The 25,884-nt window shown below is 37.5% G+C and overlaps 3 protein-coding genes across 4 annotated transcripts in view; 1 reads left to right on the top strand and 2 right to left on the bottom strand.

Annotated features, from left to right (window-relative positions):
- Nucleotides 1-3,595, top strand: part of LOC108100487 — a 29,107-nt gene extending 25,512 nt beyond the window's left edge. Inside the window, exons 6-10 of the mRNA XM_017204421.1 lie at nucleotides 235-532; nucleotides 601-765; nucleotides 825-1,110; nucleotides 1,449-1,890; nucleotides 2,101-3,595. Of these exons, the coding sequence (XP_017059910.1) occupies nucleotides 235-532; nucleotides 601-765; nucleotides 825-1,110; nucleotides 1,449-1,890; nucleotides 2,101-3,027 (2,118 nt within the window). The 3' untranslated portion in view covers nucleotides 3,028-3,595. The remainder of the gene's footprint in view (nucleotides 1-234; nucleotides 533-600; nucleotides 766-824; nucleotides 1,111-1,448; nucleotides 1,891-2,100) is intronic.
- A 2,219-nt stretch (nucleotides 3,596-5,814) lies between these two features.
- On the bottom strand, nucleotides 5,815-7,164 carry LOC108100489. The gene is given in 3 exon segments (XM_017204423.2): nucleotides 5,815-5,980; nucleotides 6,043-6,995; nucleotides 6,997-7,164. Coding segments are annotated over 3 exon segments (1,146 nt in total). The 5' UTR covers nucleotides 7,131-7,164; the 3' UTR covers nucleotides 5,815-5,921.
- A 110-nt stretch (nucleotides 7,165-7,274) lies between these two features.
- LOC108100490 (serine/threonine-protein phosphatase rdgC) lies at nucleotides 7,275-24,710 on the bottom strand. Of its 2 annotated transcripts, XM_017204424.2 has the most exons (13): nucleotides 24,410-24,710; nucleotides 15,714-16,486; nucleotides 12,458-12,585; nucleotides 12,135-12,216; nucleotides 11,801-11,925; nucleotides 11,574-11,741; nucleotides 11,311-11,514; nucleotides 10,758-10,907; nucleotides 10,627-10,692; nucleotides 10,387-10,572; nucleotides 9,503-9,910; nucleotides 9,110-9,209; nucleotides 7,275-9,050 (listed from the first exon to the last, which is right to left on the bottom strand). In XM_017204424.2, exons 2-13 carry the CDS (start codon nucleotides 15,979-15,981, stop codon nucleotides 8,695-8,697), a joined length of 2,241 nt encoding a protein of 746 aa, XP_017059913.1. In that variant the 5' UTR covers nucleotides 15,982-16,486; nucleotides 24,410-24,710; the 3' UTR covers nucleotides 7,275-8,694. The 2 variants fall into 2 exon arrangements, with proteins under 2 accessions (XP_017059913.1, XP_043063623.1); XM_043207688.1 differs by lacking the exons at nucleotides 15,714-16,486; nucleotides 24,410-24,710 and adding an exon at nucleotides 13,088-13,438.
- Nucleotides 24,711-25,884: the final 1,174 nt, after the last annotated feature.

The following is a 25,884-nucleotide window of genomic DNA, read 5'->3' as shown; positions in this document are numbered from 1 at the left end:
AACAGTTCAAACACACTTTTGTTCTCCCCCTTTTTGTTCGATACAATTGGAATGATTAGACCTGCCAATTGGCACGTTCGCTGGGATGAAGGGGAAATGTGCTGATTGCACGGGGGCAAATGGAGATGAATGCCTGACCCAATTCGAGAGTTTTCTTGCCACCCGAAATAGGGGGAAACCCAAACATTTGCCCGTATGTTCAGAGAAGAAAAAATCGCTTTCTTTTCCCCACAGGTGGATGGCGAGGAAAGCATTTCGCTGGCACTGAGTTTCCTTCGACTGCCGTGTGCCTCGCAGTACATAAAAGTTCGCGATGGTCCCTCGCTGTCCTCCACTCTGCTGGTGGAACTCAATGGCGGGGGTCTGATCCTCAAGGGAGTTGGCGTTCCGGTGTCCGTCGAATCGAGTGGTGGCCCACTCCTGGTGGAATTCTTCGCCGGCGAAGGACATGCAACCAATGCAACTGCCTCTGATCAGCAGGGAAATGCCGCCTGCACCGGTGGCTTTATGGCCAATGTGCAGCAGCTATTGGGTATGTAAATCCCACCAAAAACTGAAATTGAAAAATAAATAATGAAAATGATTTTACTGCCTTTTCAGCAATAAGAAACCAAAACAGCAGCACCACACTGGTGGCCGCCACTCGTTTGTCCGGAAAAACTCGCTCCATTTCCCATAAAACTATGTCGCGTCTTCGCTTTACTTTGGTTCATCTGAGTGCCATGATTTTCGCCAGCATAATTATCATAATTAGCGCTCTTTTAGGTGGGTATTAGCTTGTTGTATTTTAGATTTTCATAAATATTTAATGGTTTTATTAATAGGAGCTCAATATGTGGTGCGATATCGCAAATACCATCTGGCTGTCAGTCGACGACAGGACGAAGGCTCCCGACTTCACACTCCGAGGGCTTCGCTGAGTTCCCTGCAAGGACCTCCTTCACGAGCCATGTCCACCACTACTCTACTTTCGGAGGTCATCTATATGGTCAAAATGCGACCTAAGCATCATCTTCGTCACTCAATTCTTCGCGAGAGCGTGGATGCCGAAAATCTGACCAGCGAAACTGAGTTCAAGGAGTCGGAATTGCCAGGAATGTTGGCCAAGTGGTAAGTCATATATATCTTGAAATACTTGAACAACTAAAGAACGTTAGTTTATGATTAAATTGAAGCATTACAATTTTTCTGAGATTATTTCTCTAAATTTTAAAACTATTAAAACCATTCCATAACTTATGTTTATTTCAGGCTTTGTAAAATTCATTCATCATTATTATAGAAAATAACTAAAATATTTCAAATTTTAAAGAAGAACATATTGATTTATTTTAAGAGTTTTATACATCTTACAATTCCAATAAATTAGTTTTTTTGAGTATATTTAGTTAATTTAAAGCAAATTAAAAAATCAGAGCCAGATCACTTAATTTCTAATATTCTTGCAGCTCCGAAGTTCAGGAGTTGGGGAGCTCAGCCTCCATGCTCACTCTGCGCAACGAAAGATCCTCTCCAGCGAGATCTTTGGAAACCGGCAGCGTCATAGGATCCCCTTCCTCGGCTGAAGCGGAGTTGGCTGCAGTTCACAGCAGGACAGATGGCTCCAAGGACTCACCCACCGATGACCCCATGGAGCCGCCGAGCTGCAAGGACAGTGCCAGGGACTCAGAGTCCATCATCTCCTCGGGAATGAGCTCCCTGTGCAACAGTCCGCCGATGAACAGCAAGCGGCTGAGCAAGTACTCCGATCGCTACGATGCGGTGACCCTGAAGTTGCTGTCCTCCAGATTGGACGAGAGCCTCCAGGATGCCAGCTCTCTGCACTCCGTGACCGAATCCTTCCGACTGGGACGCCTGGGATCCCGCAGTGTCAGCTCCTCCCTGACCAATGTGAGTTAAGAGGTTACTCTCAATATTTTTTTAGTCACAAAAATAATAGTACACATTTGTACAAAAAGCTTATTAAGTTTTTAATTTGAATTGGACTCAAATGCACTTTTATTTGAGGGTTAAATACAAGACAAATTTTTCTTAAAATGTTGATTAAATTTTACTCAAAACTTGGTAAAAGAGATCTAATTAAATGTTTAAATATTCCAGGGCTGCTATTCCCCAGCCGCCAGCGTGGTGAGCACGGCAACAATAAGGACGACCAGCAATCCCAAGGAGTCCAAGGAGAAACAAAATCGCAGGAAGCTGCTGGCTCGACCGGGATCGGAGTTTTCCCTGGGCAATCAGGAGGAACTGGAGCTGGACTACTACGATTACAATGTGATCAACGCTGGATCCGCACCAGGATCCTACCTGGGCATGGATCCGGCATACCTGGTATGGATTCCGCCCTTCGAAGAGGTGGCCGAACGGGAGGAGGATGACAAGACTCCAGAACCCGAACCGGATCCCGAAAGAGAGGAACGCGAACCCTTGTACGAGGAGATAAAGATGCCCAGATATGGACACTATCTGAGTCCAGCCAGCAACACGGAGTCCAGTAAGTCCACCACAGCTGATAATACTCCCAGTTCCGAGGAGCGCTCTCCTCCGGACAGTGGACGTCCCTCCAAGGCAACTTCACCCTGCGAAGGAGCGGAAAAAGGTGGAAAATCACTGCCGAAACAACCGACTCCTTTTATGTCCAGGAAACAGAGACGCCAGTCCAAGCAGCAAATGCAATCTAATTTATCGTTGAGCGCCGGTTCACTGAATCAAGAACAGCGTTCTAGTAAGAACACCAAGCCACTAATTGAAATTGCTGCAGTGCATCAGAAACTGGAAACGGAACTCGAACCAAACGAATCCATGAACGGCTCTTATATCGAAAAGGAAACTGCCGTGGAGAAATCATCGGGGGATCTGCAGGAGTTTCTTTCCCTCGACGACATCCAGTTCGCCGATGAAAGTGGCAGCGATTACGAGGCTGTAAATCTCAAGAAAGTCGCCCAAACGGATCTCAAACTAAATCAGGATGATGTTCGATCCAAACTTTTGCGCAGAAAAGAGTCAAAGTCAAAAGAGGTTGCAGTGTAATTCCACAAAATGAATATTGTAAATAAAATCAGCACAAGGGCAGCTTAAGTTAAGTTTAGTTTATGATCTTGTAAAATACGGGTAATTATAATATATACATATGAATGTCAGCACCATGAGAAACGTAGACCACCTGGAGTAATTGTGTTTTTAAAGCTTAGCCTTAAGCTAATCTCAATAATATGTATACTTGAAAACCGAAAAGAATGTAGAGCAAGCTCGTATCTAGACTCAAAGCTCTTATAAGGCTAATCTGTTTAATCTCTCGTTACAATGTATATATCTTAGCTAAGGTTCACTTAAGTATTTATTCAAAAGAAAAAAACTATTGATTTTGCAAACAACATTTATTTGGCATTAACTTTGAATTAGACAATTGGAATTACCAAATTTTGTGATCTTTATTTTGTGCTTCGAAGCATTGGAAATTCTAGTCAATATGGTAGTCAAAATTAATTAGCATTTTAAAATCAAAAAATGTTTTTTGTTTTAACCAGAAAATAAGCCTTTGCAGCACCCTGACCTGTAAGTTAAGAAACGAAATAAAATACTTGTATAGATAATAAAATTCAAGGAGTATTCAATATTTATTTTGATAATTTATTAAAACATGCGGATTTGACAAGACCATTTTCATTATTGTCTTGTCGAACTCGCAGAGTTTATTTTATTAACAATTAAAATTTTACGTACACATCTTTCTTTCTTCTTCAAAACAAATAATAGAATTACTTTCCTTGGGAAAAGTAAGAGAATTACATTTCTTGAGAAAAGTAATGGGCTCACTTTGCCGGGGGAAAGCAGTTGGATTATTCTTCACGGGGTAATTAATAACATTTTTTTCGTTGGTAAAAACGATATATTTGCTCTCCAGGGAATAAAGTTCTTTTTTGCTGAGCTCATGAAAGCTAAAATTTCCAGTTTGATCATCAAGAGGAACAGAAATTTTCCTTGGCTCACAATGGGTTGCAATATTTGCTCGATAGGCCAACAAATCCCGCCGCTTCTGTTCTTTTAGCATTTCCTCAATGAAGGGAGCTTCCTTTTCCAACTGATTTTTCTTAATAGTTCGACATATAACACAAGCTGATTTCTTTTCATTTTCTGCCTTGGTGAGTTCCTTTTGTTTTCGCACAGGTTTCGGGGTTTTCTTAATCTTTTTACTTGCACCTTTTTCCTTGGCTTCTGGAACCACTGATTTCTTTTGAAATATTTCATTATATGGAAAGTACAGCAATTCGCTTTGAATTGCTTCGAGGTCAAAGGAAGATACGTCTTCGATGCTATTACTATCGGAATCATCTCGCAAGAGATATTGCTTAACTTTTTTTAATATCTCGTTGTTCAGCCTTGACCCTAAACTTAAATTGCCGCTTTCATTTTCAACAAACGCGCTTAGCCTTTCCAGGAAAAGTCTTCGCTCCAGCGCCCTTTGATTTCCCAGGAGCACAGTGCCCTTTCTGTAAGTGACCATGTGCTTCAGTGATGAGGGTTCCGAATGCAAAAATCCGGATGCAATTGATAAATTCGAGTATGGCACCATATTGCTTTTACTTCTTCCATCGGATTCGATTGGACGAGGTCCTCTTGGCTTGTCATATTTTATTTCACGATTCCTCCATGAAAATGGTTCCATGGAATTATTTCTTTTTTCCATTTTAGTTAATTTTGGCTTTGACTTACGTCCTGTTGTGAATTTCTCATTGAGCTTTTGCACTGATTTCTGCCTATTAGCTTCTAGTTGCTCCATTAAAGAGGAAAAAGATTCTGACTTTTGAAGCAACGCTCTAGTTATTGATTTCCTAGCCGGTTCGATACTATCTTTGTTTTTATTTATATGATTCCTTTTTTTCTTTTTTACTGTTTTGGGATGATGAATTTCCGATTTAGCGTGCTTGGTAATAAGATGTTTTGGCATCTTAAGTTTTGCTTCACCCGGAGAGTTTCTAGAGTGAAAACCAAATTTGCTTTTCGAGGTTTTAAATCCATGGATTTCCTTATCGTACGACAGAAAGGAATATTCACTTTCTGATCTCTTTATCTTTTGAATAATCTTTTTTGAATCCTGGATTATCGGAGGTTTGCTTTTCGAGGTTTTAAATCCATGGAATTCCTTATCATACGACAAAAAGGAATTTTCACTTTTTGGTCTCTTCACCTTTTGAATAATCTTTTTTGAATCCTCGATTATCGGAAGGTTATCTTCTGTTATAGCTTCTTCTTTATTTTCTTCTTCTTCAAAATCCTTCTGATCCTTATTTTGATTTTGGAATGTATCTTGGGATTTGTGGATCTCATGTTTGGATTTTTTTGCAACTGGCTTTACTTTATCGGATGAACTACTTGATACATAATTTTTCTTTAAATTAGGTTCTCTTTTTAATATTTGTTTAATAAAACCCCGTTCCTTTTCCTTTTCCGACTTTTCAGAAGTGCTGTCATCCGCTTTTTTGAACACCGTGCGACTCTCTTGAATCTTATAGATCTGCAATTCAGGTTTTCCCAAAAAGACAGGCTTTCCTTTTGAATTTCTTCCTCGAACAACATATATCGCGTCCATAGGAGGTTCGCCTCGAAAAGATCTTAGCCTTCTATACGGTCTTCCTGCTGGATGTTTTATAATATATTTCCGACTTGATCTTTTCAATCTTTTTTGTGATGCATTGCTCTTGATCGAAATGTTGTCCTCGATCTCTTTACCAGACTTTTCGGAGTTGATAGATTTTATGCTCAATGGCAAAGATGGTCTGGCTGGCTCTCTGTAAAATCTACTTGGAAACTCCCAGATCTTTTTGGGAGCTTCTACCATCCTTCGATTGCCTGGATGGAAATTAGGTTTGGCCCGTGGATTCAAGTCGCTATTCTTTCTTGAAGTATCTTTCCATTTTTGTGTTTTAATAGCTTGCTTTTTCATTTGCAGTTCTTGAGTGTTTCGAATATTTTGATAGGGATGCTGGTGTGTGGGAAGAAATGATTTAGTCTTGGAACTTGCTTTTGAGTTTTTCTGTTGCATACTTGTCTGCAATTGTGAGTTTCTACCTTTTGAAATATATTTAGTAGGATATTCGCCATCACCTCTTGAAATATATTTAGTAGGATATTCGCCATCAGGTAATTTTTGCATGGAATTTTCTTCTATTTGTGATTTCTGTCCAAATTTAAAGTCTTTTTTTTTGGAGTGAGCGTATTCGCCATCAGGTAATTTTTGCATGGAATTTTCTTCTACTTGTGATTTCTGTCCAAATTTAAAGTCTTTTTTTTTGGAGTGAGCGTATTCGCCATCAGGTGATTTTTGCATGGAATTTTCTTGTATTTGTGAATTCTGTCCAAATTTATAGTCATTTTTTTTAGAGTGTGCGAGTTTATTTTTCTTTTCTATCAGTTTATAGATCTTACTGAATGGATAATTGACTGGACTTGACTTCGATTTTTTCTGTTGTTTTCCGGTTTTATCATTTATAAATTCTGCTTGTGTTTGCGAATTGGAGTGAACAGGTTTACTTGTCCTTTCTGGAACTTTGTAGATCTCAATGATTGGATATTCTACTAAATTTGAGCTTAATTTATTCTGCTGCTTTCCGGATTCTTTGGGGACCGGACGCACCTCATAATTGTCTTCGATGGGATATAATACTCTGCAAGGTTCTTGTTCGGTAGGAACCTTTTTAATTTTAGGCGGAGGTCTAATGTATCGATGATGCGTTTTTACAATATCATATATGTCGTTGTAAACACTGTCATTTTTAAAATCTTTTTCTATTTGGACACTTTTTTTTCTACCCGAACACCTGGAACATTGTTCAGAATGCGGCTGATATTGACTGGCTTGAAGAATTTGGTAAAACGTACATTTCTTGGCGTCTCTAGATTCACTTCGTAATGCTGACTTCCATTTTGGGAGCAAACAGGATGCAGTTCCTGCCAAAGGAACTTCCGACAACTTTGGCGGTTTGTTGCCCCTCCAAACATCTTTTTTTTTGGCAAGTTGGCCAAGCAAGCGTTCTTGGCTCAAAGTTCTGGATGCTGTGCAAAACATTCGAAATCGAATTGGACAAATATTTGGCATTTGGATTTATCTGTAAGCAATTAGGTCGCCTCGCCATAAACAGACAATTTGGACTTCAAAATATTTTTTTATGAATTGGAGTAATTTTGATACAATATCTATATAGAATATAAAGCGAATGTGAAAAGAGCTCCATAGGCTTACTAAGTAAAGCAAGGATACCCAATTAAATGAAGTCTTCTATCATTTAAACATATTTATTAATAAAGTTTTCAGGAAAATATTTTGTCTGTCGATGAAATGTGGCTCAAAATACAAATAGGGAAAGGTGCTTCTTATAGTAGATATACAGTACTAAAATGTTAATTGATGACTAGCGTAGTATTCTTTGTTATAAGAGTGCCAATATATGGCTAAATTTATTGGTCCTGTAGTGCCTGTTGAGAAGCGTTTTTGTTTTAGTTTGTTATAGGTACTCGATTACGATCTTGTGGATATTTTTTATATATTATGTATTTTATTAGGTAAGGAGCTACTATCAATCTCCCCCAAACGACTTAATCTAAGGTAACTTTTTTAACTTTAACGGATATCAACTGTACGGTAATATAAAAATTTGTTATTGCGTTGAGTTCTTAGAGGTCGGGAAATTTATATCTTTGATACAATTGCTTTTCTTGTTTATTTTTTTAACAGTATAAGCTTTGAACTTTATTGGTTTAATAACTGAAAAACATGAAGTGGATTCAAAAATAAATTCTTGTGCCAAAGCATGGTCCATTTCAGGTATGTATTTAATATATTTTTTTCTAGCATTTCTTTTAACTGCTTACTGACTAAATATTCTTTATAAAACGCAAGGTGGTTCAAAAGCTTTATACTTTTTTTATATTTCATTCTGAGTTATATTCTTTAAGTTCTCATATATTTTAATAATCAATTAATTTCAATTTAAAGCAGTGTATTTGTATTTTTTATAATATTGCATTTTAGAATATAATTATTTGTTTTTTATAAGTTTTATGAGAGGGGAAATGTCTTTTACTTTACATGTAATTTTTATAAAATTTTAGATCTAGCCGTAGTCGTATATAAAATTTACTTTTGATCCCCTGGGCTTAAACTTTGTAAGTTAAACAAATATACAATAAGTATGTTTTTTTTAACAAAAAGCGCCTGATATTTGTTTGTATAATTTTGACAATATTTTTTATAACTTTAACAATATTAATTTTATATAATCTTTATAATTTTATAACATCTTTTATTTCTTTTATAGTAATGTTTAATGATAGCTTACTTAAGAGTGCATAGTAGGTTGTTATAATTAAAAGTAGTTTAAATCAAAAGCGTAAGGGAATGGCCGGTAGACTTGCTAAAAAACATTGTGAGTTTAGCAATCTTACTTTGCTTTCGCAGAGATCTTACTTTTTATCATTTTCGCCTCTCAAGATACTTTAATTCTTGATATTTCTCTCTAGATCTTGTCTTGGTATACCTATCATACGTAAATGTTAACATTCGTTTGCAATACTTGTTATGTATTAAATTGATGTTAAAATATCGAAAGCGCTATAAATGCTTCAGTTAACCAAATAAATAAATTTGCTAAAACCAAAATGATGTTAGTTTCTTGATGACTATAAATGTGTGATATTCACTTATGATTTCTTAGGATCAATAACTTTAGCCTCGCAATCCGTGGGATCGATGTCGTGCTCCACAACCAGTGTGTTTTTTGAGATCTTGTCGGCCAATAAAGTGACGGGATCTGAAGCGGTTTTAGCTATGGCCGATCGGCCAGTTGAACGCCTCCTTATATTCTCGTCCTGCTGCTCCTTCCTGTGGATGTCACTCAGTCTGAATGCCTCCAGGAACTCGTTGAGATCCACCTTGCCATCTCCGTTCAGATCCATCATGCGGCACTTCTCCAGCATTTCTGCTTTCGAATAGGCACCCGGCATGTGTGCCACCAGCAAATCAATCGCGGTTTCGAACTCATCCAAGGTTATTTCACCTAGAAAACATTGTATTTAACAGTCACCCCGATTAAGGTTTAATTCCTTTTTATACTACCGGAATTATCTGCATCAATGATATTGAAAATGGCCACCAAACTTGCCTTGTTGGCGTACAGGGCATCCATAACCGACATTCCATCAGCCTCAGCTTCAAGCTAAAAATGGATAATATGAATAATAAATAATAGATCTTAGAACTGATAAAGATTTAAAAATATTTTTTCCTTTAAATGTATTAATTTTGGAATGTAATTTGCTTTTGTTATAGTTTATTATAATTATTTTAATTTGGTTCATTTTAATTTAATTGATAGAAAATAATAGTAATATTAATTTAATTTTAGAATTATAAACTTTATATTAGTAATATCAATTTGAAATTTGTAACATCAATTTTATATAAGTACATATAAATTATACAAATATATAAAACTACTTTACTACTTACTATTACATCCGTGTCCAGTAAATCCAATGTCCTGATGTAATTAACCTTCTGACTATCGGTTCCCGGAGCAAGTTTGTCTCGCAGGAGTCGCCAGGGCAGCCCCAACTTGGTGACCTTCTCCATGACCATGCACCAGTTCGATATGGACATATAGCCACTGTCCTTGGGATCGTACCTCCTGAACTCGTCCTCCAATTCATCGCGGTGATCTCGCATTCGAACTGCCAGTTCCTTCAGCGCCGAACTTTCCACGATTCCCATGCGTTGTTTAAAGGACAATCGCTTTGTTTGCGATGCCGCCGATATATACTGAACGAAATGGGGCATGAGCTGATTATTCAGACGGATATATGCCCCCTTGTTGGATCCAATGGCATAGTAATTCGAAGCCGAGAAAATAGTGATTATCTATCAATTTAAAAAAAAAAGAAATTCAGCACATTAGTGGTTGTTTATTATTAAAGCAAATATTTGTATTTAACTAATATGTAGGTATTTAATTGTTTCAATAAATTAACTTTGCAAGAAATTGTGCACAGCTGTCGGATGTCCCATGTCTAATTAAAGCTAAATAATCAATACCACTTTTAATCATTGTTATTCAACCGCAAAATTCTCGCTAGCCACTTATTGCACTATTCATGTAAATTGCAATTGCATAACTGACAAGTCATAGTAAGTGGTATGGGGAATGCATTGGGGGCACTTACACCCCAAAATAGTTTAGGTCTTATGTACACACATAAATTTAAACGTATTTCTCAGGCAACTTAATTCATGAGAATATTATAAATAAAACTTCCTACTAGTTTCTTCCACAGAAATGGGAAATTGAATAATAATATGTTTCATAATTTAGAAAAATAAATAAGGGATAAACCCACCTTGTTATCATGCATAAATTCATGACCATTGGGCTTGCATTCGTGGGATCGAATCACGTAGCTTAATCGATGTCGCTGAAGAAAGTTGTCAGTTACATCGGGTCCAAACCAAACACCAGCTCCTCTCAAAGTATTTGGAACACATCCCATTGTGGCCTGTGGATCACTCCACATAATATCGAAAATCTGAAAAATAATTATCTATAAATAAAGCTCTTTACAAATATTTCTTTATTGAACCTGTTGCCATTCGGTTTTGTCCAGTGGCTCGCCATCTGTAAGCGGTGGTCTTAAAATAGACACGTACTGCAAATGATTAATAATAAATGTAAGAAGCTTACTGCAGATTAATGTTTTTTTTTTTTAAATACCTTGCCCCTGTCAATACTTTTAATAAGATCCAGGCTTGTGCTATCTGAAAAACCTCCATGGACAATTAGTACTCGGCTGTTGAGAACGGAGCCGAGAGGAAGCCATCGGTAAACCTCGTCGATGAAGGCCAGAATTCGCTTGTGATTCCGCTGCAAAAAGGGTTCAAAGGAGAAATTAACATTATTTATTTATAAGCCCATCTCAGTACTCAGTGTTTCTCATTATGGGCAGCAAAAAAGTTCTGCTTCTTTCTTAAATTTGATTCTTATCATTTACATAAATTTCTGAGTAGGATTTTACATTTATATTTTCATTAATATTTCGAATTTAAATAAATATGTTTATATATTAAGCTTATATTTTTAGTTCTTTATCTAAGACAACACATTTTATTGAATTATTAGGCACTATTTTGTTTACATTAATAGTATAATATTAAATATGTTTCAATTAGCTCAGAAAAATATTTCCAACAGGGGTACAGAATGGCTTTTTAATATTATTATTCTTTGTGTACAAATGGCTAAGCCTCTTAAAAGCACTCTTACTTACAGGATACTTGCTTTCCACCTCCCGAATAAATCCATAGCGGGCATTCATAACACTGTCCTCATGGTTTCCCCGATTGAGGAAAACGGCCTGGGGAAAAGCCAAATAGAGCGAGAGGAGCAACAAAAGGACCTCCAGGCCCCGTTTTCCCCTGTCCACAAAATCGCCATTGAACACGTAGGGATTGGAAGAAGAGGGAAGACCGTTCTGCAAACATGATTTATTTACTCAATTAATAATGAAAATGAATGGGCAACCCCTTGTACCTTATGTAGCACCACAAGAAGATCGTCCAATTTGCCGTGAAGATCCCCACAAACTGTAACTTGTTGGGAAACAGCCGTGGAAACTGGGGAAATATTGGGTAACTGCTTCAAGGACTTGGCAGCCTCACGTAGAATTAGGGCCACATATTTGGGATGCAATCGGTTTCCCTAAGAAAAATAAAGAAATATTTCCAAAAATCAAACAAAGTGTGGAAAAGTGATGTTACCCTTTTCTTGCGGAAGACGTCAATCAATAGATCGATATGATTTTTTCGTATTGGCAACTCGATTTTGGCATTTACAATGTCCCCAAACTCTTCAACAAGGTCGTCTTTTTCATCCAAAACGGAAACTGAAACAAGAAAAATATTTAGTAATAATATTTAGTATCGAAATAGGTAATAAAATAAGCAGAGTATATTTTATTTAAAAAAAAAAATGTTAAAGCGTTTTAAACATAGTAAAATGAAAAGAAAACACAGAATGTAATCATATAAAAATGTAGCTATTTCTGAATATTTTTTTATCTCAATCTTTATCTTTATTATCTCAAAAACTCACCATGAGAGGATCCTTGGTACTGGTTCTTCCTGCCCGCCGCCTGGGGCATGTGCTTAATGAGGTCATTGAAGAATTTGTACAGCTGGGAACGAGCAAAAGAAATGAAAATAAATTAGCAGGGAGAGTGGGTCAAGAGTGCTCGGACGAGGCACTTGGACTTGCGACAAAGTTTCACGGCTGAGTTGATTGCTATCGACTTTCGAAACTCTACAAATGCACTCGACTGACGTCGTCGAGGGTTCTTTTTTTCGGTTTTTGCGGCTGTCTTAAGTCTTTCACTCTGTGGCGCCTTAACCTATTTTAAATCGATGTCCTTGACTCACCTCAGCCTGGTCCTGTTCGCTGGCGTACTCCAGGTTCTGGAAGATCTGCCAGTTGCAACGCCTCTGCATTTCTCGACGGGCCTGATGCCTGCGATACCATTTCTGGATGAATATTGCCGCTCGAATGGCTGCAAAATATTTTGTAAAATATTTCGTGAGACTCATAAAGTTAAAAAAATAAAAAAAAAGTATTTAATGGCGATATAAAAACATCAAGGGCTGCCTGCATGGTGCAAGTAATATGCAACATTATGAAACTTTGTTATGGCCAGTAAAACCACTAGATAGTTTTTGTTGTTTTGGCTGCCAAATTGTTCCCCTTTGACATTTTGGCCTTGGTCGCTTATTACTCACAGCGCAGTACACTTAACGAAAATACACATTTTAATCCAGGACATTTTAATCGGATACTGGGTATGCTGGGGAATTCAAAATGATTACTCCCACAAAGTACTTGCCGTTCTCATCCATTTTGATGCAAATTTATTCGTCTGCTATTAACCCAATGCTGAAAACGTCAAAGACTGTGGCAAAGGGAAGGGGTTTGATTGGGGTTTTTCGGGCTAACAACTGGTTAACATTTACGCAGCTATAATTATTTTTTGCTGCCGCTTTAAAGTCTTTACACACTTGTCTCTGGGCTTGGTGGCGATGTTGGACCTCTGTTCTTTTTCAAATTTATGCAGCCCATAAGATGGGGATTAATTTAACAGCTGAAAACGTCCGCTTGAAACTGCTTTGCTTCCGTAAATATTATATAATCTGAATTCACAGAAATAACGAACTGAAAAGGATTCAATAATAAACTTTCTAGCACAACAAATTCACATTAAATCACGTAAAACATTTCAAATTAAAGAAACTATTTTGCTGTCAGAAAAATATTGAACAGCCTTTAAAAGTCCTTTAAAGCAATTATCTCGACTGTTTGAGTTTCCCCAAGAGTTAAGTGCAATTTGCGTTAAACGTAATTGCCATTATTCATATCGAATTTAAATCTCGAATTATTATTTTTTACGTGCACCACATTTATTGAATTTATCCAGCAATTTATTGTAATTTGACGGTTATTTAATTCCACTAGTAAAAGGCATTAAATGCTGATTTATTTCTTCACTGGCTGCACAGGATTTTAACGACGTATTTTGCGTTCGAATTGCGGAGAAACGAGACTATCGACGAGGAGGTTTTTCCTCTGACATTTTACATTTGTCCGCACACACTTGAAACTAGATAGACGACCGACTGGAACTGGAACCAAAAACAGCTCATTTCGAGCGCGATACCCATGGTCTGCATTTAGTTTTCTTGGCTTAAATGCTCTTTTCAAGTTTTACCATGGGCGAAAACAATATTTAAAAAAAAATATATATATTGAAAAAATATATTTAGAAAAAATAAGATAACGCTGTCTAATATTACTGAAAAGAGTTGGGACTAATTTAAAGGACTATAATTATCTTTAAGAAGAAAACTCATTACACTTCCCCATTTATATTTTTATAAAGCACATTTAAAGTATTTTTCTTATTTTATATTTGGGAAATTTACTGTTTACAATTTCATAAAAAAACAAAATGTATACATGAAGTCTAAACAAATTCATTGTGCAATTACAAATAACTTTCTTAGGATCTTCAAATTTTAAATATTTTTCACTTGGATAACCAAAATCTTAAACCTTTCAAAATTGAATTATAACTTTTTCCTTTTATCTTATAATAAAAACGATTAGTGTTTTTACTTAGTATTTTAAGGCACGGATAACTTTCAAATCCTTTTTAACTAGTTTTTCGTCTAGCTTTCCCACTATACTTTCCCCAATTACCGAATCGCTGGTCTGGGGTGGTGGCAACCTTTCCCTCGTCCAATTTGCGTCCACGTCCGCGTGCTTGTGGGTTAATTTCTGGCTGCGTGACTGGCTGAGTCTACTAAATATGTGTTCTTGTATGTCGTACACTATACAATGTATAGTATAGTATAGTATATCTGGGCTGCATGTTGGGCTGTAGTCGGGCTTTCACTAATAGCCAGCTGTCCAGCCAAGGCGTCTGCATGGGGTTTCTTTTGTTTGTTCTTTTCTTTGCTTGTGTCGTGTGTCTTCCTGCCTGTTTAGATCCACCTGAACCGTTTGTACAGCAAATTGGAACAATAAATAAAAGTTAGCGCAAGCGCCGGAACACCACCACTGACATAGTAGCCAAGTGTTCAAATAAAAAGCCGGGAAGAAAGGCCAAATGCAACTGCAGTACAAGGTCCCAAAAAGACTTTACTTTGAAGCCAAACTACGAAAACCTAAATTACACCACCAACTGCGAATGGTAAACAATGTAATAAAGTTGGACTTAGCCCAGTTATTATGTATTCGGGGCACATGGTAATTTAAAGTCCTGAAATGTGTCCACATGCTAAAAGCAATTTGGGGAAAGTGGCCAACGGTTTATGGAAATAGGCAATCTTGTGCTTACTTAAGTTGATTTTAGAAAGCAGCCTTATAAAGCTACTAAATACAATAGTTTATAATATTTTCATTTACAATAACAATAAATTAATTACATTTTAAAATTGTTAAAGGAATAGACTGGCCACTAAGTGGTCTTTTATTTCTGTAATAAATAAAAAGGGGATTTTGCCCGAGGGAGCTTTTTACTAAGTTAAGCCCGGAGGCCCTAGTAACTTGATTAGGTTTGCAATCGTATGTTTTATCGTCCGTTCCGCACAAATCCCTATTAACTAAAAACCTTACACAGCGAAAAACAACCAAACACGCTTTAAGTGCCATAAAATGAAAAGTATTAAAAATAGGAAATATATTCAGAAAGGCAGGATACTCCAACTAAAGAGCGCCATTTTGGCAAACTTTTCCTGAACTCTAAAAATAAAGCATACTTTTTTGCGCTGATTGGAATTAATTCCCTTTTAAGGCCAAACTATCTATGTAATTGTCTTTTTTAAGGCATGTAATATTTTTGATTAGTGCTTACAGATCTATTAAACATATTTTTTTTGGGTATATGATATTATGGTATATATTTTTCCTATCTACGGTGTATAAAATATGACAGATACGATCTTCAGATAATGATTTTGGCCATTTAACTCTTATCAACCTAGAAAATCCCTTCCCCTATCCGATTAGTGAGGAAAATTTCTTGTGCACTTCTTTATATGTAGTTATCGGATCCCCCAATGATCTTTCACTGCAGCTAAGCCCTGTTAATCCCCCCTTAAACCAGTAATGGTCGGCGGTACTCACTCTTTTCGGCGCGGGAGGCGCTCATGCCACGGAGCGGCTTGCGGAAGTGCTTGCACCAACCTCGCCGCTGGAAGAGCTGCAGCAGACTGGAGGCCCGGGTGCTCGTCTGCTGTCCGGATGACTGCGGCTGGCCATTGGGGCCCAGTGTCTGCATGCTGGCGCCCACGCGCTCTATTTCCGACGAGCGGCACGAGGAGGCGTCTTCCACGGAGGAGCTGCGCCGCTTCCCATCATCGTCGGTGCGCAGGCAAACGCAGCTGCGTAGCATTCCGGCTTTGCGATTTTGTAATCCAAGACGTGACCTCCTCCTCCCCAGTGTGTCAGCAAAGCCACCAAAGCCACCTCCTTTGCCACCTGCCACTGCCACTTCAGTGGGATCCACACATGGGTCTTCAGCGGATGATTCGCGGGGCCAAGAGGTCCGCCTTTATGTCACTCGCCTGACAAGGTAATATAATTTGCCCGCCAGCCAGCTCATCGGCCAGCGCCTTGTTCGTCCTTCAAATGGCTGTCAGTTGGGAAAGAACGCTAGATGGTAGATGGTATATGGCAAATGCTACTATATATCGTAGATATAGATGGTAGATGGTATATGGCTTGGGTTTGGTCTTGAAAAGTCTGACGGCTACGACGTTGGCCAGTCGCTCGTCTCCTCCGGCTCTTAATGCAAATTGATTTTATTTTCGCGTAATTTATTCATTTCGCTCTTGCTGATTGCGCTCCTCATATTTTCATTGTGCCAAATCCGCGTCCTAAATCGCTCTTTCTCTTAGCTGCAAATAAATCATAAAAAAAATACAACAAGGCGAAAGTGATTTAAATGTTTCTCGGGGATTTTTGCTGGCAGAAACAAAAAACGTACAAACTTTTGCATTAGCTGCAAATGAATTATTAAGGGAAATTTAACTTGGATTTAAGCTTTTCGTCGCGGCCGAACAATTGGGACATTCATTATTGCTTACTCAACCACGATGACGTGGTAGCCCAACACACTATTATAATTATTGTTTATTTTGGTTATTATGACCTGTACTGCGAGTCCATTTTGATTGTGGTAAATATGTGGAAGTAAGGGCTATAATTACATAAGCAATTTCTAGTTAATGACATGGGCATGCTAATTCTCGTAATTGTGAATACAGCGATTGCAAATTACATTTTCTGGTAGACTATTTTAATGGTTTTATAATATGGTATTAAATGGGAAACGAATGAAATATATTACTTTATCTGATTGATTAGTCCTTGGTAATTTTTGAAAGGAATTAAAGTGTTAACAAAATGTAATAAATTACATAGCTTTAATACATCTAACAAATTTGATAACTTCTTTATTTATATACATCCTCTCATAAATATTATATTTCTTTAAAAAAGTTCATACATTATTTTATTCAATAAAAGTCTAAATGATTCTCCCACAACAATATGCAAATGATGCCATCCCATGTATATCGCCCGAAGCGATACCAGAAAATATAATTCATTCATAGGTGAATACGTGCAAAAGGCAGACAAAACATATGTAAAAAGCCCAGATATTATGTATGGAATCAACTGACTGCTGCAGGCGAAGGATGGCTTTTCTGGCCAGGACGAAAGCCCCCGCCTTGTCCATCATTTTGTATTTTATATCCTTTTTGCGGGGCTGTGGTTCTACGAACGGCAGAACCGTTCAACCGATATGCGACCACTATAGTATAAATATGTGTATAGTATGCTAGTGCTCCATTCACCAGAAACGGGTTATGGCCGAGTGGCCCGAGAGCCCGAGGTCCTTTGTCCTTTGTGGCTGTCAGCTCCTATGAAGCCAGAGTTCCCTTGAGTGGCTGCAGACAAACAAACCAATTTTCACCAATTGAGCCATAAAGCCACCCGGACAGCCACATTGGCAGACAGCAACCACACCACACCATACCACCACCACACCAGTGGGCAATCCACCAAGTGTGAAATTAAAATGCTAACCTGTAGCGGCACAAGGACCAAGGACCAAGGACTTTCTAGATGAGGGGGCGTCCTAAATATAAAGGCAGCGTGCCAGGTGATATTGATTAATCGCTGGAAACATTGTGCCAAATGGAATGGCCAGGAATTTATTTGCCAGAATAGCGTTTCGCTTTCGATTCCTTGCCGTATCCCATATTTTCCGGTGGAGCTTCGCAGACGCCCAACTTTATTCCTTTGGAGCTCATGAAAGCAATTCGCTTGCAAAATATTACGTTTCAGTAAATTACATTTTATAGCCTTAATAGAATTTCCAAAGGAAATGTTGTCCTAAACGTGTTAATTTCCTAGAGTGGTTATTAAGTTATAAGCTTAAAAGAGACTAATGCTTTCATTAAAAACCAGAATAGTTGTCCTTTCAGTTGTGTGGGAAACCTTCATAAAGGTTTGTATATTTTTGTTAGTCTACACTTACTAAAACCCTTTTTAAATCTTTTATTGACAATCAAGTTCGTTTGCATTGAAATTGTATTTCCTCAGATAATTTAATTTTCCCAGCATAATAAAATTCATAGTGGAGAGGCAAACTTGGCCTACTTCCTTCCACTATTAAAGCTGAAAACACTCAACTTGAACACATCGAATAATGTATTCTGTTGAATTGGTTGCCAAGTTGGCAAGACTCTATCAACGTTTCTTTGAAATGTAATACTCATGCAAATTTCAATTATTACATTCTGTTGCCGAAGATTGAGAAAAATAGGAGAACACTTAACTCCCACCCGGCCGACATGGAAATTGGCCTCTTACCGTTTGCCAGGTGAAATGTTTGGGAATAAAATACAAAAAGAAGGACCAATACACACAGACATTGGCTGTGCTTTTTGCACTTTGGCCCAATGGCACTTTCCTCGCGAAAATTTCGTTAGGAAAAAAATGTAAATGTGGCGGGAAAACGAGGCGTGAGGCTTTTATCGAAATGTAATTTGTCTAAAGTGAAAATGACTTACAGCTTAAATGGCTTAAATTCTTTTAAAATTTTTGGTCACTTGAATTGACTTGGCAATTGAATGTGGCGAAGACCCAAATAATAAATCACTATTTGGCAGTGATTTGGCACAATTTAGAAGACCAGACACATTAAATAAATTGTGCTGAAAACAGATGACACAAATATTTTGATAAATTAGATATCAAGTTGCCTCTTCATAAATTCAGCAAAGATCTAGACCGAAACAAAAAATCAATAGCAATTAATACACTTAATGGCTTGAAAAATGTTTTAAGTCCATTTATTTTTTCCAAATTTATAGCCCATATTTTGGTGCCCAATTACAGGATTTGGCTTTCTGTATAAAACTTTTAAATTAAATTTGAGGGGGACTTGCGCAGTCGGAAAGCATTTTACTTAAGTAAGACGACGAATACAACATTTATCTTGCTTCAGGAATCAGCCATTCAAGCCAATTAAGGCAGTTGACAGTGACGGAAAAAAGTTTGGCTAATTTGAAGAAATCATCATCCCATTGTAAGAAGCATTCATAATTACATGCCAACTTTTGATAAAAAAACGACTTAATAATTTTGCAATTTAAGCTTTGTTGGTTTACCCAATTAATAAGCTAATTTCTAGATGAATCAATATAAAATTCTTATCTAAATTACAATATAGATGATTGATTTCTTCTTTAAATGTTGAAGTTATTAAATTTGAATTGCCTTTTACACTTCTCACATAGGATTTACATAGACTTTGGAATTAATTAAGACAAATGATTCCCAGAGGGTGAAACTAATTGTAATTTTGGTGCGTATATATTTTGGGAATCACAAGATATAAGCCAATTAATGCAGTTGGCAGTGACGAAAAAGGTTTTAGGCCTATTTGATCGATTCCGAGAATTCATGGCCCTCTTTTAAGGGCCTAAATGCCAACTCTATTTATTTCAATTACCACAGCCTAGTGGCCAATTTCCGGTTTCCGGGCCGCCGGTCGATGTCCGGGTGTTTTGGGTCAAGACAGCAAGATAATGAGATTATCCGCCAGCACATTTGCAGACGGGAATACGTTATTTGTCCATTAATCCCCTGGCAAAAAGCGAGCGCCACCAGAAGTTGGCCGACAGACGTCGGACACTGAATGTAATGGGTCCTGGCAACTCATGGATGTTTATCCACCAGTCCATTTTCCAGCATTTTCCGCATTTTCCCCAAGTGCGTGTGTGGAGCGTTCAAAAAATGATTGTTCGCCTGACTCAATTACGATAAATTGCACGTCAGCCTGTGTGACAATCAGCAAATTTGCCCGCATTTTAGTTCCACAAACATCGCTTATGAAAGCCCACCAGCAATTAGGTTAGTATTTACCGAAGATAATGTTTCAAGTCGGAGTCGGTGGCTGCATAAATGTATGGGCAAACAGTAATTTCTTTATTGTCCAATATTGGATATTGAGTTTGGGCTTGTATTCCTAATAGGGGAGTCGTATTTTTGGTATACTAAACATGTACAAAAGTAAATGTATAATAAATGATTGGTAGCAATTATAAAAACATCACTTAGATTATCACAAATGATTAGTAGCAATTATACGAAAATCACTTAGTATAAATAGTAATAAATATCAATCAATCTCAATTTGAACTTTCTTGGTAACAGAATATTGTATTAAAATCAACAGTTATTATTTTCATATGTAGGTATGTTAATAAATATAAATAAATTATGGAAATGCATGGCTTAAATTAGCGACTGTTAGTAGTTTCCTTTCTTAATAACTACATTAGAAGCTCCTTGCATTTGTGATAATTCTGCAGAGTGTCTCACTAATGTGCTTTTATTTCCCTCCCTGGAAATAATTGAACTAATTATCGGGACTCACAAGGTCAGTCATCAAAATTGCTCACTCAAATTCTTCGACAGGTAATTTAGTTTGCGTACGCTTTTAATTAGTTGCTGTGCTGTAGTCAATTTGTTTTCGGGGATGAACGTGTCTGGTAACAGGGACTACAAATGTACAGACGTACAGGTGGGATGCCAAGGACCTGCAAGGACCTTCGGGCGCATCACGCGCTGCCCATAAAGGTGCTCGGTTCAATTTTGCACTTTTACTGCCCCGAAGTCGCTTTTGGGGCATTAGCCCATTAACAGGACTACGAAGGTTTTAACGACTTCGAAATGATGTCAGCTCGGATGCTGATGTTCGTCATCGTTAAGGGCCGATTTGTTCTTTTTATTTATAAACCAAATTGGGAATTAACGCAGATTGAGCGTCGGCAGCCGACACCTACAGCCATATGGACTAAAATTTCCAGCCAGCTGCGAGAACCATGATTTATTCACCCCAAGTACACTCAGAAAAGAGCTCCTTCAGCCATAACTTAAATTTATCCTACAAAGGACATTTCAAGTGGTTGGGGTAACCTTACATAAAAGTCAGTATGATTTAAAAATTTAGTGAAAAAGGACTCTTAAATAAGTATAAGCCTGATTGCATCGTTTATGTGACGACTCGTTGAGTGAGGTTTTTCAAAAGAAAGCTTTTATTTTCTTGTTATACTTGATGACTATACAATTTGAAAAGGATGCAGAGGAAAGGTAACATTTGAAAAGCTGTAAAACGAATCTGAGCAGGGAAACGTTTATGACGTTAAAATGGAAACCAGCACTCATATATTTGATGAATTACTGCGTAGAACTTTTGTGCCAGTGCAGCACAGCAAAAAAAAGGGAGAGAAGGATGCGGCTTAATTGCCATGGAAAAGTATCCAAATACCGACCTGATGCCAACGCAGTTGCCTTCGTTTTGGTTAACAAATCAGGCGTGAAAATGACGGCACCTTACTCCCTGGGGGATGGAAGCTAAACTGCTTAATTTAATCGATTTTCGTTAGGCGCTTTAAATTTCTTATCTTGTTTGGATAAACGAATGGAAGTTGTGAGTTTTTAACGAGCGTAATTAAAATTTCTTTCATGGGACCCCTAAAAAGTAGCCTTTTTTAAGTTTATTTTGCCTATTCTTTTTTTTTTTAATTTACCATCTTCTTTATGTTGTTGAAGGAAAGGATTTAAAGGACTTAACTAAAATGTCTTTCCCTTTAATTTAAGAAATCCTCAATGTGGTTTGTACCTTTCTTAAGCCTCTTAAATATTTTCTAATATATCCGACCTTTTATTCCCCAAGTATCTTGGTTAATAGCCTTAAGTTAATTGCTTTTTGGTTTCCGTCTGATTCCCGTGGACCGCCAATGAAACTTTTGCACAATCAACTTAATTCATGCCGACATGGTGGGGAGCATCTTACCGCAACTTTGTACCGAATTTAAATGACTCGCAGTTGGCATTTCGTGTTAAGAAAACACCAGAAACAAGGCAATTTCAAGGAGCTGCCTTCGCACTGTTTCGGCCACCATGGAACATTGGGGATCAGCTAAAGGAAAGGCATAACGAAAAAAATTAAATCGGATATGGTGGGGAATTTTTCGGGGCTGCTGGCGTGTCGCCCCGAAAAAGAGCCGCCGGGAATTCGTGCGAAAAATAAAATACAAAAAAAAGAAAAGAAAAGAAAACTCAACCGAACTGTGGAAAGAATAAACGAAATCACGAATATAAGTCAGTGAAATCCCGAGGAAACAAAGGGAGCGAAAGGAAAAGGCTGGGAATCAAATGCCAAACGTCAACGAGATTTGTTGCCTGTGCGGCGCATAAAACTCATTCTCACTTTTACAACCACTCAGAGGTGGGCGGTTGCTAATCTTCCGCCGGTCCGACATCAATTGGCCGGAATCCGAGTGGGCAGGTTCTGGCCAAATTATGAGTATGAAACCAAGAGGCGGGCACAATGTGAAGGACCTAATAAATTCCTGCTCGGATTCAATCCCCGATCCAATTCTTACGTGTCTCGTGCGTCTCTTTTTATGAAGACCTTTATATTTCGGGGGGTTTTTATGTAAGGTAACAAATTGCGTTTATATTTAGTTGGTTTGCTATTTGTTAGACTGCCTTGAAATTGCCTTGTTTGGGTATGCAATAAAAAACCTTTTCTCTTTTAATTGGTATACAAATTGTTACTAAAGCTATGTTGGATATGGTAATTCGCATAGATAAAGGCGGATAAGGGTACTAAAAAGAGAAAAAGGGAATATTTGAAAAGAAAATCGAATTCATAAACTAAGCTTTTGAGGGATTTTACTTGCGTTACGTAAAAATAAAAGAAAGGTAGTTCTACAATTATGCATCTTTTTTGAAATGAAAAGTCTGCTACACTGTCAAATTGTTGTTGAAGTATGCAAACAAAGTAAATTTATTAAATTTCTCCTACCAAACACAATAAATCACGGAACATTTTTAGACACCAAAAGTATTCTTTCGAAATTTGTGCACACGTTAAAAGCCCGCCACTTTGTATTTACATTTTTTTCCAAGTCTGCTGGGCTAAGTCTTTTGTTATTGCTTTTTCTTGTTTGTTTTAAAAACACTGCACTTGCCTGTCCTCATTTTCCTAAAAAGTTTGCCACCGCGAAATGGAAAAAGATAGGTCAGAAAATATATGTATATGCGTTAACACAATACTTGAGGTTCATACATACTAAACAAACAAGCAAATGGATAAATGGATTGTGCAAATATTGTGTTTTCTCATGTGGAATAGAAAATACCATAAGTAATTCATATGGCAAACACCTTAGGATCGTAATGGAATCGTTTATCTATAATTAATTGGCTGCATGTCTAATTTTTTCGTCTGTGAGCTGTCATCACATTTCGTATTTCTTCGTTTTTTTCCCTTTATTTTCATTGAACCATTTCTCCTGCTTTTTCTGGGCGGAAATGGGTAGGTATTTTTAAATTAATATTGAAACATATTTAAAATATGTTTGCTATATTAATATTTTAACAGTGCAAAATTTACCATATGAATTATAAGAAAGATATTGCCTTGCAAAAACTACTTACAATTAAAATAAATATTTAATGGTGCTCTACGCTTTCGACAGCTAACAACTTTTTGATGGATTGAAATATAGCGATCCAGCTATTTTTAATTTGCCAAGATGAATTTAGCCGGCAGACACGAAAGTATCAACAAGGCTTAACAAACTTTTAAGACACAAAGCCTTTAAGAACTCTTTTAACTGGTGGGCATGATAAAATTAATTTTACAAAACGGACGAAAGACATTGTCTATTCTAATTTAAACTTTTGTTGACATTTTTGTGCTCCGTGTACTATTTATATGTATGGAACGCATGGGCATGCATGTGCTTTTTGTCTGTATTTTCGAGTGCTTCTCATCCGCAGTCAATTTTAGATTTTTGAACCCATTTAATGCACGGAATCTGTTAGTAATTTACCAAACGACGCACTAAATTGAACAGCACGAATAAAAAACCGATTCGGTTGAAAAGTTTTTGGCATCAAGGATGTGCAGTCATTCCGTTTTGGGCGGCACAAGTGGCCGTAACATAAAGGCGTGAGCGTAAACAAACACAGAAATTTCATCGGTCCAAAAGAGAGAGATAAACAGCGACGACAATAACGGCAGAAATATATACACATATATATATGTATTTACCGCATATAAGAAGGCGGCAAAAGGCATTAAATGAAGCCACACACAAAAAATGCTTGTGGTGACAGATATAACCAAAAACAAGAGGGGGAATAAAGGGGGAGAAGGGGTACCAAAGCATATGCTGCCATGGATCGGAAATAGCGCGTACTGAGCGGAGAGCATTACGTATACGTACGGGTGGTCGCGTTCCGTTAGTCGAGCGTCCGTGGCGCGTGGAATACCGTTACAAACTGAAAGGCAGGCCACAAGCTCGGAAATCCTTTTTGGCCGCAGTCGCAGTCGCGGTCGCTGCTCTGCCTCAGCCGGCGTCGCAGCTGGCCTCTCGCTTTCACCTACTCTCACCATTTGTCGCCATGCTGCCGAAAAGCAAAACAAAGAGCGATGGCCGCATCAGCTGATTGCCCCATTTCATTGCCATTCCCGTTCATTTTGCAGCGGAGGCTGCGCAAGGCTCTCTCGCTCTCTCCCAAGCACACTGAAAAATGTAGGAGCAAGAAGAAATTAAAGACAAATTCTAATTCTAATTGTAATATTATAAATAATCGACAACGAAAATAATTAACCATATAAGAATATTTTTGGCCTTTCCGTTTACACAAGATGTCAAAATAAATATGTAAATGTATAATTGGTATTTCATGGGTTTTCGTCTTGTTTATTATTATTTATCACTTAGATTTTTTTAACGGTGTATCAAGAGAGCAAGTGGGATAGTGATGCTAATCTTAAGACACCAAGTTTGATAACGTCCTCCGTGTTTGCATTTTAAATTTATGATATGCATCTTTCAGTTAAAAACTACAAATAGAAGTAGACATGGTAAACAGAAAAACCAACAAAAAGCCATTAGGTCCGAATTTCTAATAGATTTAAGAAGTGGATTTAAAAGAGATGTCCTTCTTTAATTGAACAACTTTTCTCATAAATAATCTGTTGGGTCGCATTTCCTTATAATTAACTTACCATGTCAGTTCGCTTACAAAATAATTTTCCGGCATGTCTAAGAAATTTAATATAATATATTTTTAAATAACTTTATAAGGAACAACAAATGTAAATTCGCTTTGAAATTGCTTATGTTTTTAACTTAAAGAGTTTGATTAAAATTATTATTATATTTTTATATTTATTCTACCTTAAATTCTTTAGTGTGCTTGTCAATATATATCTGTCTGTCTTTTGTTGACCCATATATATTTGACACCTGTTTGATTAGTATAAATTATTAAGAACTATTTTAGTTATCACGATACCTTTCTTGGCATTTCTTTTGAATCGTTTGAAAATTCTTACACACCACATACAGGATTGTTTTGGGTCCTTCCTTGTATATTGATTATTTCGTCGGTTCCATGGCCTTTATGGGTGTCGTATATGTATATGGATACTCCACATGCCGCCAAGCCTTCAGTTGGCCACTCGGTGTGATTTTGGCCTACGTCCTCGAGGCTCGAGGGGATTTTGTAGCTGAAATTCACGAAACCGAAAAGTAGGGCTGTCCCCAGCTCCTTCACGCTGACCCTCTTTTGGGTTTTCGGCAGCCAGAGCTTTAACTTTAATGTCAATTAAGGTCCTGGGCGGGTAACCCGCCATTAGTGATTACGGAATGCTCGGGCCCACTTCGAATTCAGTTAGCGAAGGTGCGTGCGA

The sequence above is a fragment of the Drosophila ficusphila genome, unplaced genomic scaffold, assembly GCF_018152265.1.
Source record: "Drosophila ficusphila isolate 14025-0441.05 unplaced genomic scaffold, ASM1815226v1 contig_286, whole genome shotgun sequence".
NCBI classification, from domain to species: domain Eukaryota; kingdom Metazoa; phylum Arthropoda; class Insecta; order Diptera; family Drosophilidae; genus Drosophila; species Drosophila ficusphila.
Note: the sequence above shows the minus strand (reverse complement) of the source record. Positions and strands in the feature narration are given on the sequence as shown.